The sequence below is a fragment of the Lonchura striata genome, chromosome 6, assembly GCF_046129695.1.
Source record: "Lonchura striata isolate bLonStr1 chromosome 6, bLonStr1.mat, whole genome shotgun sequence".
In the NCBI taxonomy this organism is placed as follows: domain Eukaryota; kingdom Metazoa; phylum Chordata; class Aves; order Passeriformes; family Estrildidae; genus Lonchura; species Lonchura striata.
The window spans coordinates 63,409,654-63,427,444 of NC_134608.1; the positions used below are offsets into that span (position 1 = coordinate 63,409,654).

The 17,791-nt window shown below is 53.0% G+C and overlaps 1 protein-coding gene across 1 annotated transcript in view; it reads right to left on the reverse strand.

Annotated features, from left to right (window-relative positions):
• The window catches only part of LOC144246545 (uncharacterized), a 194,152-nt gene that overhangs the window by 121,157 nt on the left and 55,204 nt on the right, over window positions 1-17,791 (reverse strand). The window contains 1 exon segment of the mRNA XM_077784456.1: window positions 10,739-11,653. Coding sequence (XP_077640582.1) covers window positions 10,739-11,653 — 915 coding nt within the window.

A 17,791-nucleotide genomic window follows, 5' to 3' on the forward strand; every position in this document is an offset into this window, starting at 1 on the left:
ACCTCCCCAAATGTCCCCAAACTCTCCAAATATCCCCAAATATCCCCAAACCTCCCCAAATGTCCCCAAACTCCCCAAATGTCTCCAAACATCCCCAGATGTCCGCAGATGTCCCCAAACCTCCCCAGACCTCCCCAAATGTCCACCAGGCCCATCCCTGCCATGTTCTCCACGCTGGGCCTGGTGGCACCTGTGGGGATATTGGGGACGCGTCACCGACACCCCCGGGTGGCACCGACACCCCCGGGTGGCACCGAGCCCGTCCTGGTGGCACCGGCCACCCCCCGATGTCCCCAGCTCTGCTCCTGATGTCCCTTAGGAGATCCCAGTCCTGTCCCCAGTGTCCCAAACCCCATCCCCGGTGTCCCCAACCCCGTCCCAGCTGTCCCCAGCCGTATCCCAGCTGTCCCCAACCCCATTCCTGATGTCCCCAACCCTGTCCCCAGTGTCCCCAGGCATCTCTGCTGTCCCAAGACCCTCCAAACCCCATTCCCGATGTCCCCAGCTGTCCCCAACCCCACTCTTGATGTACCCAACTCCGTCCTGGTGTCCCCAACTCTATCTTCAATGTCCCAAACCCCATCCCAGGTGTCCCCAGCTCCAGTCCTGGTGTCCCAAGACCATCCACACCCCATCCCTGATGTCCCCAGGTGTCCCCAACCCCATCCCTGATGTTCTCAAGTGTCCCAAACTCCGTTCCTGATGTCCCCAGCTGTGGCCAAACCCTGTCCCTGATGTCCCCAGGTTTCCCAAGCTCCATCCCTGATGTCCCCAGTTGTCCCCAAACCCCATCCCTGATGTCCCCATGTGTCCCTCACCCGCCACCGCCACAGTGACCCGGTGTGGCATGTCCCAGCCGGGCCCCAGGGTGGTCACCAAGGTGTCCCCCTCGGTGTCCCCCTCAGTGTCCCCTGGGCGTGGCCGGGTGTGTCCAGGGGCGCGGTGCTCCCAGTGGATCTCCACGTCCAGCGGGAAGAAGCCGACGGCGTCGCAGCGCAGCTCGGCCGGGAGCCCCAGGGACAGCCGGGACGGCAGCAGGGACACCCGGGGAGGGGCTGGGACACGAGACAGTGAGCTGGGGATACTGGGAGGGACTGGGAGGGACTGGGAGGGACTGGGAAGGAACTGGGACATACTGGAGCCCCGGCCCCGCCCATTCCCGGCACTGACCAATCACGTGCAGCCGCAGCACCTGCTGCACCTGCCCTGGGGCGTGCTCATGGAGCAGATGAAGGCGCCGTCGTCCGACCCCGAGAGCGGCGGCAGCTGCAGCGACACCTCCCTGGCGCCCCCCGGCGGCTGGGAGGACCGAGGAAACGTTCGGCCTCAATGGTGCCCCCTAGCAGCTGGGAGGATCATGGCCGTTCTGTGCCCAAAAACCCCCAGAACCGCCCCCCCAAAAAAAACCCAAAATGCTCCCAAAACCCACAAAAATCACCTGCTAAACCCTCCCAGAAACACACAAAAAAAGTCCCCAGAAATCACCCACAAAACTCCCCCAAAAAAACCCAAAAAATGCCCCCAAAACCCCCAAAAATCACTCACTGAACCCCCCCAGGACCTCCCAAAAAACCCCAAAAAATGCTCCCAAAACCTTCCAAAAAACCAATGCCCACAGCGCCCCCTAGCGGCCAGGAGGATCGAGGCTGTTCCCGTGCCAGTGGGGCCCCCTGGTGGCCGGGAGGACCAAAACCACCCACTGCCAGTGGCGCCCCCTAGCGGCTGGGAGGAGCAAAGCAGTTCCATGCCTGCAGCGCCCCCTGGTGGCCGGGAGGACCAAGGCTGTCCATTGGCGCCTCCCAGTGGCCAGGAGGACTGAGGCCGCCCACTCCCAGCAGCGCCCCCTGGCAGCCGGGTGGACCTGACACCCCCCTGCTCGGTGGCGCCCCCCGCTGTCCCCGCAGGGCTCCGCAGCCCCTCCCCTCCCCTCCCCTGTGCGGTGCCGGGGGGGCTCCCGTGGCCCCCCAGGAACAGCAGCACCCCCGGCGCGGCCTCGCTGCGGCGGGCGGCAGCCGAGTCGAAGGCCAGCAGGCGCCGCGTGGCGCCGTGGCGGTGCCGCAGCCACTGCAGCGTGAAGGGCCCGGCCAGGGGTGCGAAGGGGCAGTGCAGCCGCCCCGGCGCCCCCAGCAGTGCCCGCGTCTGCGGCGTCCGCGTGGACACTAACAGGGACACTGAGGGGTGGGACAGGGCGTCAGGGGTGTGGGGACATCGGGGACAACGGGGGGACATTTGGGATGTGGGGACATCAGGGATGTGGGGGGACACTGGGGACATCGGGGACAATGTGGATGTGGGGGGACATCAGGGATGTGGGAACATCAGGGACATCAGGGATGTGGGGACAACGGAGAGACACTGGGGACATGGGGACAGTGCAGGGGCATAGGAGACATTGGGGGACATGGGGACAATGTGGGGACATTGGAGACATTGAGATATTTGGGCCAATGGGGAGGGGACACTGGGGACATCAGAGACATCGGGGATAATGGGTGGACACTGAGGACATGGGGACAATGCAGGAGCATAAGGGACAATAGGGGGACATCAGGGATATGGGGACATTTGGGGGGACATCAGGGATAACGGGTGGACATTGGGGACATCAGAGACATCGGGGACATTGGGGACATCGGGACAGTAGGGGGACACTGGGGACAATGGGGATGTGGGGTGTCCTGGTTTGTAAGATAAGCATGTATTCTATTGCCATCTGTTGGAGGTTGGGCAGTTTTCTTATCTCTTCCAAGAACAATGTCTCCCTCTGGGGAGATATCTTCAGTTCATGGACCATTGAATAACTCACTGCATGACTGATAAAGTTACATCATCCCATTGTGAGATGCTCCACCCAGAGGGAGGAGCCAAGCATTCCTACCTGCATAAAATCAGCACTTTTTGAGACACTGGCAGCCACTTCGCTGGATTCCCCGAGGAGCAGCTTCTTCTCTGCTGGATTCCCAGAGGAAGACCAGGCCCAACTACTACCAGACCTTCAGAGAAAGCTCCACCCTTCTAGAGATCACCGCTTCAGCAGCATTTCATCTGCCACTCCAGGAGGAGCAACCACCATTTTAACTGGACTATTACCAACACCCTGACTCCTCAGGGTGTCAGGTTTCTGACTCTATCACTAGTTTTGTTTGTACTAACTGCATTTTTTTAAATGTAGTTTTTTTCCTAGTAAAGAACTGTTATTCCCATTCCCATATCTTTGCTTGAGAGCCTTTTAATTTTGAAATTGTGGTAATTTGGAGGGAGGGGGGGTTTACATTTTCCATTTCACAGGAGGGTCTTGCCTTCCTACACAGACTCCTGTCTTTTCAAACCAAGACATTGCATCAGCCCGTTCAGGGAAAAAGGCTAAAGATGTCTCTAGAACTTCACTGCTGCTTTTGTAACTCTTGGTATACCACCTGAAGTAAAGGCAATGGCCCAGCTTATACTTCCTGCTGAGTTGCTACCTTTTTTGCCTTTGGGGAATTATGCACAAAACAGGTATTCCTCATTCCTCAAAAGGCCAATCTGTCACTGAATGGGCTCATGGCTCCCTCAAGCGTCTCCTGGTACAATAGAAAGGGGGGGCCAGAGAGGACAACCCTTCGGAGAGACTGCAGAAAGCCTTTTATGTGTTCAACTTCTTGAAATGATCTTTGACGGACCCCAACCCCTGATTGTTTGACATTTTAATTGTAATTCACAATTGCAACAAAAGGAAAAATCCCTTGCCTTAGTGAAGGATCCAGGATCTGGTAAGGTATTGGGGCTTTATCCTTAGGTCACCTGATGTCACCTGGTGTCACCACTGAGTCAGGAACAAGAGTCAGGCGACACATAAAGTCTAACTCTCTCCAGGAGACTAATACTAATTTTTTTAGGAACCCATTTCTTTTTATACACTGCTCCAACACCGGTAGACCTGACTGGTCCTTTAATCAACACACCTCACATGATTGGCTAATTAAGGAAACACCCTTTAGTAAACATAAGAAAACAACTGTTCAAAACACCAGCTGCAAGATTGCTTTAATTCTTTCTCTCAGCCTTCTCAAAACTCCCCAGAACAATTCCTAGGAAAGTTTACCTGGCTTTCTCTCTGACCAGGCTGGGGTAGAGGTTTTGCTTGCATGTCCACAGAGAATGGTTCCAAGTGGATTCCAGCAAACAATGTGAAGGCGTTTTGAGATTCTTTGACTGCATCACTTGAAGATTCACCTTGAACATCAACATTGGAGGAGAACCCTTGTGAACAGGACCTCGCCACCACATCAGCACCTGTTTAACCTCTAACAGACTTATGCCCTTGGGGAAATGGTTATGATTACCCAGTGGTATCAGGGCTTACAGGGCTAGATCAGCTTCTGGGGGATTGGAGACTTGGTGGATGGATAAGAAATTTAGTTTAAATAGGCTTATATGTATTAGGACTATATTTTGTATTGTTATGCTTATTCCTTGTATTTTATATTGTGTGAAAAAATTAATAGACAAATCACTTAAGAATATATTTTTGTTTGAACAGATAGGGGGAGGTATGGGGAATAAAACAGAGAGTACAGTGGAACTGATAAAGGGGCCTGATATCTTCTTCTTCTTCTGCCTGATTGAGCAGAAACCATGGCAGAGACAGACACAGATAAAGTCTCCCTGGGCAAGAAGTGACCAACAAACATATTGGGAGACATAGTGATAAAATAATGTTACCAGGTGATGTGATGTCACAAAGAAGTGTAACTAATGGGAAATTGTTACCAAAAACAGAGCCCTATATAAGCACCATACAAGTGAAACTCTATATAAACACCTGATACATTCAATAAAATTGGCTTCTGATCCCAACTCAGATGCCCCCGACTCTCCATCATTGATAACCCCTGGTCTGGGTGATCCCTGTTGGGTGGGGGGAAGGTGTTGGAGAGATTTCTTTCCCTTCTCCTGCTGTGATTTGGATGGTAATAAATTCCCTCCCTGTGCCCAGGCTGGGACTGTTTTGCCAGCGCTGGTGCTCGGGGCGGGATCTCTCCCGATCCTTTTCCTACTCCCGCCTTCCCTCAGCCAATCAGAGACAGCGCGGCTGATGACTCACCAGTTGCTGGGCAGACCCGCAGCGACCAGCGGTCCCGGCCGGACCCGCCCGCCACGGCCCAAATCCTCCCAAATCCTCCCGAATCCTCCCAAATCCTCCCCAAATCCTCCCCAAGTCCTCCCAAATCCTCCCAAATCCTCCCCAAATCCTCCCCAAATCCTCCCCAAATGCTCCCGAATCCTCCCGAATCCTCCCAAACCCTCCCCAAATCCTCCCAAATCCTCCCCAAATCCTCCCCAAATCCTCCCCAAATCCTCCCCGAATCCTCCCCGAATCCTCCCAAATCCTCCCCAAATCCTCCCCAATCCTCCCAAATCCTCCCCAATCCTCCCAAATCCTCCCCAAATCCTCCCCAAATCCTCCCCAATCCTCCCAAATCCTCCCCAATCCTCCCGAATCCTCCCCAAATCCTCCCAAATCCTCCCAAACCCTCCCCGAATCCTCCCCAAATCCTCCCAAATCCCCCCAAATCCTCCCGAATCCTCCCTGCCCCATCACAGGGGGTCCTGTGCAAGGCCACGGGGAGCGGCTGCGGCCGCCGCTGGCTCAGGAGCTCTGTGGGCAGGAAAGGGGGTGACACTGGGACCGGGGGTGCTCGCAGGGCTTCCCTTAATGGTGCCTCCTTTGGTGTTGGGTCAAGCGAGAGCTTCTGGAGAATCTCTCCCCACACACAGGACACTCACCGGGCCTCTCCCCGGTGTGGATGTGCCTGTGGGTGACGAGGCTGGAGCTGTGCTTGAAGCCCTTCCCGCACTCAGGGCAGCAGAAGGGCCTCTCCTGTGTGTGAATCCACTGATGCACTGAAGCATGGACAGACGGCTCCTCAACTAATTAAAGCTGGAAAGAAGGGTATTTTATTGCAGTGCTGGACACATGTGGAATCATTTCCAAATACATGTGCAAGGAGTTGCAGACTCCTGCTTTCTATTTATACAGGAAAGGTTTTACATATCCAAGCTGTTTCTAAGGACACATAATACATAATCATTACCTGCCCACTTTGTATTATAATCAGCTGAATATCCATTACGGCTGTGCAATCGTGTTTCCTTAACTGGGTCTTTGGGATTTTGAAATAAGGGAGTGGGTGTAAGGGAGGAAGAAAGCTGTCTTCCTCAAGGTAAACTCTTCACCCATGGCCAGTTTGCAGGACTTTTTGATCTGCTGATCACGGTAGCGTCTCGTAACTGCTGATTATTCTTAAGGCAAGATATTTCTATGGTCTCTGCTCCTTCACATTCCTACATCTATCCCTGTCACTCCTAGCTTTACTTTTCTAATATATTTGCTACTCTTTAACTAAGGCATGTGATTTTTGCTAGCAACTTGGCTTCTTAACTAATTTTAAAATCTTAACTAAAATACGAAATCTTCTACTATCTCAGTTATATTCCCAGCTGTCCCCTTGACTCATCCACAGTTTTCAATTATCCTAAATACTTTTCCAGCTGACCCCTTGGCTCATTACGATGAGATTGGAGCTTCTCAGAAACCACTTCCTACACTTGGGACACTCATAGGGCCTCTCCCTGGTGTGAATCTTGTGGTGCTGACGAACTTGGAGATCCACCCAACGCCCTTCCCACACTCCCCACACTTGTAGGGCTGATTGATTCTCCATCTGGATCACCTGGTGCCAGATCAGGTCTGATCTCCGGAGCTCCAGCTGAAGCCCTTCCCACATTCCAAGCGCTTGTGGAGCTTCTGACCGCCATGAGTCATCTCCACCATCTCTGAGTGCCAAATGGATCTCTGGCTGCCTTCTAGGCACAGAGGGGCTCTTACCTCCTCACAACTCCCGGGGCTGGGTTTGCAGCCCCTCCTTGTGTGGGATCTCCAGGGCTTTTCCTCCCCATTGGGTTCCCATGCTGTGGAGCTGCTCAAAACAGCCTCAAAACAGAGGTTCTGAGCAGCGATTTGTCCTCCCAGGTCTCTGTCTGCAGCTCAGTGCCTGGGGTAAGGAAAGAAAAGAAGAGGAAGGAATGTGGAAGGAAGAAGGATAGAATGAGAAGAGGAAGGAGGGTGGACAAGGAGAGGATGGGATTTGCCTCCATGCCAGAGGGAAGGGGAAGGAGATCCCACCAATTCATCCCTGGCAGGACAGCGTTGGCAGCAGCGCTGTCCTGCAGCCAGGGGCAATGTTGGGCTGATAGGTGGAGCAGAGGAGAGGGGGAAAGGGGCAGTGACTTCCTCCTCACCTGCCTCAGTGTTCCATGCTATCTTCCTTTTCCTCACAGCCTCCACCAGCTCCACCTGCACAAAGGTTGGGATGGACAAATCCTGGCTTGGGAAAAACAAAGGGTGAGCACCTTGGTCCTGCTGCCCAAGTCCAGCTCGAGAAGTCACCACCCTGTTCACAGTTGGATGGGCCCAGACTCTGCTCATCTCCAGAGTCCCCCACTCCTCCAGGCTGCTGGGATCCCCCAGCTCCAGGATTGGCCATTGCTGCTCTCCCCACTCCGATGCCAATTGGAACCCCAAAACCAATGTCCCCCCCAAACTGTTACCACTGCCCCAGCCAGTACAGAGATCGCTACAGGAACCCTTCACAAGTCTCCAAAGGGGCATCTGCGTCTCACCTTTGGGGCAATGCAAGATCCAAATATCCCTTTCCCTGCAAAAAAAAAACTCCCAGAGACCCCCCAATGGATTTGGGGTGAGCTCCCCCTCCCCACTTACCTGCAGGATCTGGGGGAGTAAATGCTGCCATGACCAGGGGAGCTGCAGACTCGGCAGAAGGGCAGGCAAACCGTGTGGATCTGCTGCAGTTCCTCCTCTTCCTCCTCCTGTTCCTGTTCCTTCTTTTCCCTAACCTCCTCCTCATCTCTCTCTCCTCTTCCTATTGCTCCTCTCATTGACCACCCCAGATCCCCCTTTCCTACCCACCTCTCCCCCATGGCTGCAGCACCAGCGTTTGGGTAGAGGGAACCTCCCATGAGCCCCCCAGGTATGGGCAGGGGGCTTGGGGACCCACCCAGTGCAGATCCATTCCCCCCTCCCAGAGCCTCACGGAAATCACTCCAGGGATCAAGCGATGGGGACACTAAGGGATCCCCATGGAACCACCCATTTTTGATCCCATCCCCACCCTTCCCTCCCCACTCCCATTGTTCCCCCAACCCAAAGACCCCTCCCAACTCAATCTGAGGGTCCCATTCCTCTCCTGGTCAGAATCCTCTTTTCTCCTGCTCTCCCACTCCTTCCCCATTGTGCCTCCAGCTCTACCTCTCACCCCTGGGCTTGGGTTTGGGGATCCAGGCCCCTCCTGTTCAGTTTGGGGATCACATCCCCCCTTTCCCTCAATTCAGGCAGCTCCTGGCAGCTTTTTCCTGGGAAGAATCCCTGAGTTTTGGGACTTTTAGGATGTAGCTTAGGAGGAGGACAGCTCTGTTGGGCTTTCCCCTCCCTGTTGTGGCCCCTCAGCTGTCCCCAACACCCTGGGGGTGTTGGGATTTCCCTCCTAGGGACAAGGATGTTCATCCCCTTCCAGGAGCCCAGTGCCCACCTGGGGCTCCAGGTCAGGGGTCCTTGAGCAGCTGCCCCAGAACCTCCACCAGGTTCTCCCAGCGCAGCCGGAGCCGCTCGGCCTGGGCTCCCCAAAGGCCTCAGCAAGGCCCAAGTCCTGCCCAGGAACCCTCAACTCCTTCAAACCCAGCATCCCCCTCATCCCCTGCAAGTTCCTCCCATGGCACCAGCCATGGCCATGTCCCCACTTGTCACTGGCCATGTCCCACCATGTCCTCACCCATGGCTGTCTCCCCACCATGTTTCCATCCCTGTCACTGTCCCCCATGTCTCCATCCATGCCTGTGTCTCCCCATGTCCCTAGGGATGGCCCTGTCCCCCTCCATGTCCATGCGTGCCCATGTCACTCTCCATGTCTAATGCTTTTTCTCTTTTTGAGCCTGGTCTTATAAGCTCTCAGAGATAAGCATTATACCCTTGATAGCTCAGCTACCTCAGGTGGCATAAAACAAGCAGGATGGCTCATGTGACAGTGTTGGAAATAAAAAGTTTTAATAAAAGGCAAAAATAAAAAAGCTTTTTACAGAGAAAAGCCAAGTCAGGGCAAGAGGTTCTTGCTCTTGCTAAAACACTTCACAAAAGCAATTAACTTCTTTTGTTCTCTTCTTTTCTAGGGAATTGCTTAGGTGGGACTTTTTGGCTCCTGTCCAATTAGCTACCCTTAAGTTTGAGGTGAAGTCCCCAAGGTCCTATGAGGTGTCTTTCAACCAAATTGAGGAGAGAAACACCTGGCCTTTTGTCCTTTTTAAGGGAACAAAAGGTTAACTTGTTTACTCTGTCAACAGAGGGCACATTCTTACACGTGTCCCACCATGTCTATGTCCTACCATGACCACATCCACTAACTTAGTTCAATGTCTATTTTTACTTCAATATTGGATATTTTAAAGGGATAAAGAGAAATGAAAACAAAATCAAGGCCAAAAGAAAAAGACTTCCATGTCCATGCCGGCTGAGGATCCACGTGCTTGGGTGGAGGGAAGAACCTTTTTGGTGGAATTTCTAACCCACTGTCTCCAAAATCTTGGTCTTTTCCCCAGTTTTTCCAACATCTGGCTGCAGAAGACACCCTTGGGCAATAGGAAATCAAAATCGTGGAATCCCTGAAGTTGGAAAAGACCTTGTCCTGGGTCAGAGCAAATTTGAGAGAGAACCTCCAAAGGGATTCCTCTGGAAAGCAGATTCAATTGGCTCCTCCCCCAGACAGTTTGGGAAAAATATCTCCTTGGAGAAAAGTCGAAAAAACTGTTTTTTAAAGAATAAAACCTAAACAATATTAAACAATAAAACCTCTTGCTGCTCTAAAAGAGAGACAAACTCAGGAAGTCCCTCCGTGGGTTGTAGCTCAGCTCACTCAGTCTCTTATCAGTCCCTCCGGTGCTGGAAATGCCACAGTCCAGGCCTGGCCCGCTGGGCCACAGGTGTGAGCTGCCGGTGCTCTTCTGGGTGTTCAGGCCAGAGCAGGTTTAAACAGGTCCAAAGAAAAGGGAAAAGCAGCCACAGTCCAGGGAACTTCTCTGCCACAGCTAGCTAAAACTAATTAACAGCAAAGGAGAGATCTGTACCTCTGTCTGTCCATCTGCAACAACCCGGCCCAGGAGCAGGAATGTGGAGGAGTGAGTGCAGTTTCTGAAAACAAACTCTGCCCTTCTCTCCCTCCTTTGCTCTCGGAACAAGTCTTAAAGGTGCAAAAATTATAACTCACTATAAACAGAACAGACAACTGGAGATACAAGCATCATATAGTCAACCTAGGACATACCTCCAAGACCATTCAGTATTCCTTGATGCCACCAGAAGATAGGATTGAATGCAAAAGATTTTATGGAGTTGGAAGTCATTAAATCTGCTCTCCCCAAGGAATTCCCATTGTTGGTCTGTGCCCCAATGGATGTTCCTGCCACTGGGTTTATCTAGGTGCCCACAGGGAACGAGGAAGATGTGGAGCCTCCCAGTCAAGAGTCTTCCCAACACAGATGACCAGGCCCATAGATCACCAAGACTGCCCAATGAAGGTCACTGAGGATCATCCAACGTGGATCCTCCCATAGGGAATGGAGCTGGGAGGAGCATAAGAAGCTCTTCCCACCCTTGGGGAACTCACAGGGCTTCCCCCCTTAGTGGCGCCTCCGTTGGTGTTTGATCAAGGCTGATCTCTGTGAGAAGCTCTTCCCACACTTCCCACACTCGTAGGGCCTCTCCCTGGTGTGGATGCGCCGGTGCACAGTGAGATTGGAGTTGTGCTTGAAGCCCTTCCCGCAGTCGGGGCAGCGGAACGGCCTCTCCTCGGTGTGACTCTGCTGATGTACGAGGAGACTGGAGCTGATCCGAAACCTCTTCCCACACTGGGAACACTCGTAGGGCTTCTCCCCGCTGTGGATGCGCTGGTGCTTTCTCAGGTCTGAGTGCCACCCAAAGCTCTTCCCACATTCCAAGCAGGTGTAGGGCCGTTCCCCAGTGTGGATCACCTGGTGCCGAATCAGGGCTGAGCTTTCCCTGAAACTCTTCCCACATTCCCCACACTTGTAGGGCCTTTCCCCAGTATGGATCTTTTTGTGTTCCGTAAGCTGGGAATTGAGGCTGAAACTCATCCCACACACCCCACACTCGTAGGGCTTTTCTCCAGTGTGGATCCTCTCGTGTCTCCTCAGGCCAGAGCTGTGCCTGAAGCTCTTCCCACATTCCCCACACTCATAGGGTTTTTCCCCAGTGTGGATTACCGAGTGCTGCATCAGGCTGCTCCTCTGGCTGAAGCTCATCCCACATTCCCCACACTCAAAGGGCTTTTCCCCAGTGTGCATCCTCTGATGTTGGATCAGAATGGAGTTCTGGCTGAAGCTCCTCCCACACTCCCCACACTCAAAGGGCCTCTCCCCGGTGTGGATCCTCTGGTGAAGTCTCAGGCTGGAGTTCCAGCGGAAACATTTCCCACATTCTTCACACTCATAGGGCCTCTCCCCAGTGTGGATCACCTGGTGCTGGATCAGATCCAAGCTCTGGCTGAAACCCTTCCCACATTCCAAGCACTTGTGGGGCTTCTCCCTGCCACGAGGTTTCTCCACCAGCTCTGAGCTCTGGCTGGATCTCTGCCCGCCTTCCTGGCTCAGGGGGGCTCTTTCCTCCCCACAGCTCCCTGGGCTGGGTTTGCTGCCACTCCTTGTGCGGGATCTCCAGGGCTTTTCCTCCTCCTCCATTTCCTCCATTTTCATTCCTCCCTGGGAATGAAAAATCCTGGTCTGGGGGAAAAAAAAAGAACAGAGCATCTTGGACTGGGAGTTCCTCCTGTCCCCACTTCATCTCACAAAGTCATTGGGCATCGTGTGTCTATAAGAACCTCCAAAACACCAAGGTTCAGCATAAAAATCCTCAAAACTTTAAGACACAGATTAAAACCTCCCCAAACATCAAGATTCAGTAAAAAATTCCTCCAAAACATAAAGATTCAGCCCCTAAAAAAAATAAAGCACCAACATTTAACCCAATAAAGCTGAGAAATGCCATGATTCACCCCTGTGAAAATCGTGGAACCCCTCAACAGTCACCTGCTGCATGTGGGGTGGCAATGCTCCTGGGGCTGAGGGGAGGCTATAGATACAAGGAGGGATGGAAGCTCGCGGTGATCCTTGTTTCTGCTCCTCCTCCTCCTCCTGTGTCCCTATTCTTCCTCACACTCCTCTTCCTCTTCCTATTCCTCCTTCTCCTGCACAATCCCACCCTCTCCTGCCACTTGCATCCTTTGACCATTTTGTTCCTCAAGCCTGCTTCTCCTTCCCTTCTCCTCCTGCCCCCAGGCCCAGCACCCACTGCCGGCTCCCTCTTCCCCCCAGCCCCACAGCATCCCAGCGCAGGGGCAGGGATGGAGCTGGGGCAGGTCGGGCTGGGGCAGCGCTGGGCTCTCGGCCGCTCCCGCCCGCACTCGGTCCCCACTGCAGCCGCTCCCGCCAGGACAGCGCGGGGGGGCCCGGCCTTGGCGCTGCCCCACTCCCACCTCCCCAAATTCCCCTCGCGGGGCCATGGGGCCGAGGGGGGGCGCAGGTGGGTCCAGGTGGGGAACGCGGGGAGCTGCGAGTCTGCCTGGCAACTGGTGAGTCATCAGCGCCGCGGGCTCTGATTGGCTGAGCTCTGCCCGAGCCCTGGGGCTGCAGCACAGAGGGGACACCCTGCTCCAGGGGGGATGTCCCACAAACGGGGGACCCCATGGAAGGAACCACAGGAAAGTGTCTTTACAAACAGATGCTCTAAAGCTGCTCGGAGATAGGGCTAGAGGATTGTACATAAGGGTGTGACAGGAGAATCCATTGGTTTCCGAAAATGTTATTTGATGACACAGACTGCTGCTCAGCCAAGGTCTTGCTAAATTCATTAACTTGGAGAAGAACAACAAAGCCTTAAGAGAGCCATGAATATCATCTGCTATACAAAAGTGGGGTGCATATGAAAGGGATAAGCAGTAGGTGGATTGACAAGTCTGTAGCTCTCAAGTATTTCAGCCAACACAGAAAGGGAAAGGGAGATGCAGCTGGGAAAATTAGGATGAAAAGGAGACTGTGTCCTCCAACAATTGGAGAGATCCCATGGGGAATGTCCAGTGGCCTCTCCCTTTTATTAGGAAAGAAATTACTTTTACAGGATTCCTCTGTCTGCTCTGTGGACAGAATCCTCTGCTGATGTCAATTTTTCCACACACCCTGGGGCTCATCCCGAATTCCTTCCATCCTCCAGGGTGGAGGGCAGGGAGTGCAGCTGAAGGTGCCTCACCCACTTTGGGTGATCGGCTCCCTTGGCTGGCGGCAGCACCGGGGATTGATTGGGGACCCGGGAGTGACCAGGAGACAGACGAGTGACACATCAGGGGGTCTGTGAAGAGTCAGCAGGGAGAGAGCACTGAAAATCTCATCAGTGAGTGCCCTGGGATCCTCGGGGAGTGAACATGGCAGGGCACCCATGGAGGGGAGAAAAGGGAAAGCCAGGGAGGGGTCCTGGCCAAAGGGATGATGATCCCAAAATGTCTCTGAAGGGTCCCTTGGGAGAATGTTGAGGTAGTTTGCAAATTCCCCCAGAGGTAATTAAGGACATGGACACCCAGTGGGGCAATGAGGGAAGTGGAGAAGGGATTTGGACAACAGGTGATGTATGGTGTTCATGTGCTGGGAAGGGATCGGGTGAAGGGGAGTGTGCAGCAATATGGTTCAGGCAAGAAGCAGCAGGAGGAATCTGTGTGGTAAGAAAAAGGATGATGGCAAAGAGGAGGAACAGAAAAATACTCAGGATTGGCTTGTTTTCGAGCACCGTTTTTTGTTTTTTCCTCAGAATTTGCCAGCTGATACTTTCAATTCGCAGGAGAGTAAAAGCAGGAGGTCAGGATGGCAGGGGTTTCTCTGCGCTGGCAGCGGCAGCACCGGGCGCAGAGGTGCGGCACCGGGAGCACGGGCTGGGGCCTGTGGGGAGCTGCGGGGCCGGGCCGGGGCTGTGGGGCAGCCGGGGCTCAGCGCCGGGCGCTGCCTGACCCCACCAGCCCCGGGCAGGGCCGGCAGTGGCCCCCGGCCCCCAGGAGGCTGCGGGACGCCCCGGCCGCTGCCCGGCCCCGGGGAGCTGCCGGCCCTGCCCGCCGGGGGGGCCGCCTTTGGACACTGCGGCAGGACAGGCACCGGCTCTGCCACACGGGCTGGGCAGGGACCCTGAGCACAACGGGGAACACAAAGGAACAGCTGGGAAATGCAGAGTGCACATGAAGGATCAGGATTTGCTGTTCAGGATTTGGTTTGGGTCCCTGCAGAAAGGAAAGGTTTAGCAGGAAGCTCAGCAGCTCTCACAGGATGAGCACCCACAGGCAGTGACCGGGGCTGCAGGAGTGGCACAAGAAGCCCTGCAGCACTTGGGCACAAGGGCACAGCAGCTGAAGGCAAGAAGGGATGAGCAAAAGGCCAAGCTGAAGGCAAAGGCCACGGCAGAGTTCCCACAGCCCCTGAGGGATCAACCCCAGGGCCCAAGGGGGCCCCAGCACCCAGGGCATGACGGGGTCGGCCACAAGCACCTGGCAGAGGCATTGCCCTCCTGGCCAGGGCAGAGCCCACCCAAACAGCCCCTGGGAAGGAGTCAGGGCTCCAGCTGCAGCCCACAAGGACACTGCAAGCACAGACAGCAGCACCCTCAGCAGGAGCAAGTCCACCCCTGCATGGACATGGATTGGCAGGGCTCTCTGAGCTCCCATCCCACCGGGGACCCACCACACTGGAGCCCTGGAGAACATTCAGGCTGGGTCTGCATCCAGAGGAGGCCTCTCCTGATGGACACAGGGGCCTCTCCATCCACTCGGAATCTTACACCTAAGCGGGACAACTGCTAAAAATGTCTTTGAGTATTCAGGGGAGAAGTAGGAAAGAGGAGTGGCTTTATTCAACCACTTCTAGCATATGTGGGAAAGGGTTTGAAATGCAAGAATTTTTACTTGCCCCTAATTGTGACTATAGTTTACAGGGAAGGGATTTGATCGCTAAACTGGGAATGCAAATTAACATTATAAAAGCTGACACAGAGGCTCGTTCTGTTGTACCTTTGTGTCATATGTCTGGCAAGGCCTATGCTGAAGTGAACCCAGAAGTGTGGGCAGCCTCAGGGAAATGGGGAAAATTAGATATGGAGCCTCTTCAAAGTACTTTGAAGCAACCAGCACAAGTGTTGTCTAGAAGCAACACCCTATTCCAAGGGAGGGAAGAATGAAAAATGCATATTATATGATTGGCTCATTGCAAATATTAAAATGAATACTATATGTGTTATGTTGGAAAGTTGTGTCCTAGTAATCTCTTTTAAGCAGTGCTGTATTAATCTCTTTTAAGTAGTGTGCTACATACAGTTTTTAGCCTATATCATGAGATTAAAATAGAAACTATGTGACATAAGATACTTTTTGTAACTAGCTCAAGGAATGGAAAAGATAATCAAGAAATTCTTTGCATTATTGACGCTGGATAGAGATCACAGCAACAGACAATTGGAACCCCAGAAAAGAATCATTGCCTCCTTTCCAGAAAAGCTCAGACTTCCAGGAACCAAGAAGGCTGATGTACAACATGGGGGGGAATCTAAAATTAAGCAGAAACACCCTGGTTTGAAAGGAATGTTTGAATCATGTATGAGATATATGAATATGCAATAGGCCATTGCTTTTAAGGGGTAGTCCTTTATAAGCAAGGTGTGCTATTTGGTGGACTGCCAGGCAACCGGACTCCATAATTGTTTACATTTATTGTCTCTTATTGTCCTAATTTTTATGACTATTTTCTTACTAATAAAGTTCTAAAATTTTAACAAAAGTGAATGGTGTTTTTCACAGGAAGGAAGGGGAATTAGACAAAGCGCAGGACAAACCCACAGAGCTGTGTGTGCTTGTAAGAGCCTGGCACTGAAATGCCCTGAGCAGGAAGGCTTCAATAGCTTCTGGTAACACCATGTCAGCTAAAAGGGGGCAAAATCAATTCTGACTTCTTCAGCAACCACTGGATCACTTATTAAGGTATTTCTAAAAGAAATAATTCCAATAAAAGGGATTGTGGAAGCAATAGAATCAGACAGTAGAACTCATTTTACAGGAAAAATCCTTCAGGGGGTTATTTCAGCTTTAGGAATACAATGGGACCTCCATAACCCCTGGGACCCCCAGAGCTCAGGCTGGGTACAAAGAATTAATAGGGAACTAAGGAAACACCTTTGGAAGCTGGGGATAAAAACCAGGATGCCATGGATACGGCTTTTGCCATTGGCTTGGGCAAGAAGAAGAGCCAGACCCAGGGCAGATATTCAATTCAATCTCCCATGGAACTGATCTTGGGAATTCCTTACCCTGGGAATTCTCCACCTAGTGCAGGGTGGAGATAAGGGATGTACATTTAAAGCAGTCTGTGGCCAGAATCCTGTCTCTGGTGCAATCTCTTCCCCAGCAAGCTGGGCTGGCACAGAGCCTGACTTGGCACTTTGCTGCTCCCAATGATATGTATGTTTGTTATAATTTGCACCAATGTAATATTGTTGTATTTGGTTAAGGGAAATATGATTTGACACGTATAATATTTTGTTATTGCAAAGCACAGACGCCAGCACTGAGAACTGCCCCCCCCCCCCATATTGGTTACACCAATACTGGCTTTCTTGGACAAAGCCTCATTTACAATTTAACACATGTGGCTCGCCTGAAGATGGGGAGATGGGCTGCTCAGAAGGGCGATACTGGAATGCCTGGGCACTGATCATCCTGGTAACAACCCTAGATTGGGATTGCTGAACTCCTCCGGGCTGATACATCTGAAAGCCACGGCTCCATAACTCCATCAGAGGATCGAGGATCATCCACACCTGGACTTGGATTGTTCAACCTTGACTCAGAGAAAAGAACGTCATGAATATGTGGGACTTTGAATAGAAAGAAAAGGCAGATGGCTGAAATCCCAGCCTTGGGCAGAAAATTTCCTGTAAGAACTGCAGGGTCCAGGAGGGTGTGTGTGTGCCTAAGGTAGGGGAACCTCTGCCAAATGGCATCCTTCCTGTCACACACCCAGTGCCGACCCCAGGCTCAGCACTGTCCTTCTCCTTGTGGCTGGCTCAGAGAGAATTTGATCCTAAATAAAATTTTCATTTTTCATTTTTATTTGGATGGACAAATTTTCATTTATAACACCAACATCCAAGCAGGACATGGGCTCTGCCTAAGGAGTGCAAAGCAGCACCACTGGTGGCCAAGTGGCGTGGCCCATGCCAAGGGGCCCCGAGGCCAGAAACAGCCGCCAGCACAGCTGAACACGGGGGGACCCCTCAGCCTGGGCTCCAGGTCTCTGCAGCCTCGGAGATTTGCACTTCCCGCCTGCAGCAGGAGGATGGGAGGCCCCCCTGAGCCTGCACTGAAGGCAGCGCAGCAGCAGCCAGGGCTCCACAGCGGGGCAAGGCCCTGGGCCTGCCCACACCTCCTCTGCTGAAATCCTCGGCCTGGCCACCCTCCTTGGGCAGCTCCAGCCACCGGGGCCAGCCCTTGCTGCCACTGCTGCAGCTTCAGTGCTCGCTGGGCCTGCACTGCCACAGCTGCTGGGAGACACCGGGACAATTCCACTCACTTACACTCACACTGCATTAGCTGGGTTGGTGGAAAATGTAGCAAGTTTCATTAAAAAAAAAAAATTATTTCTCTAC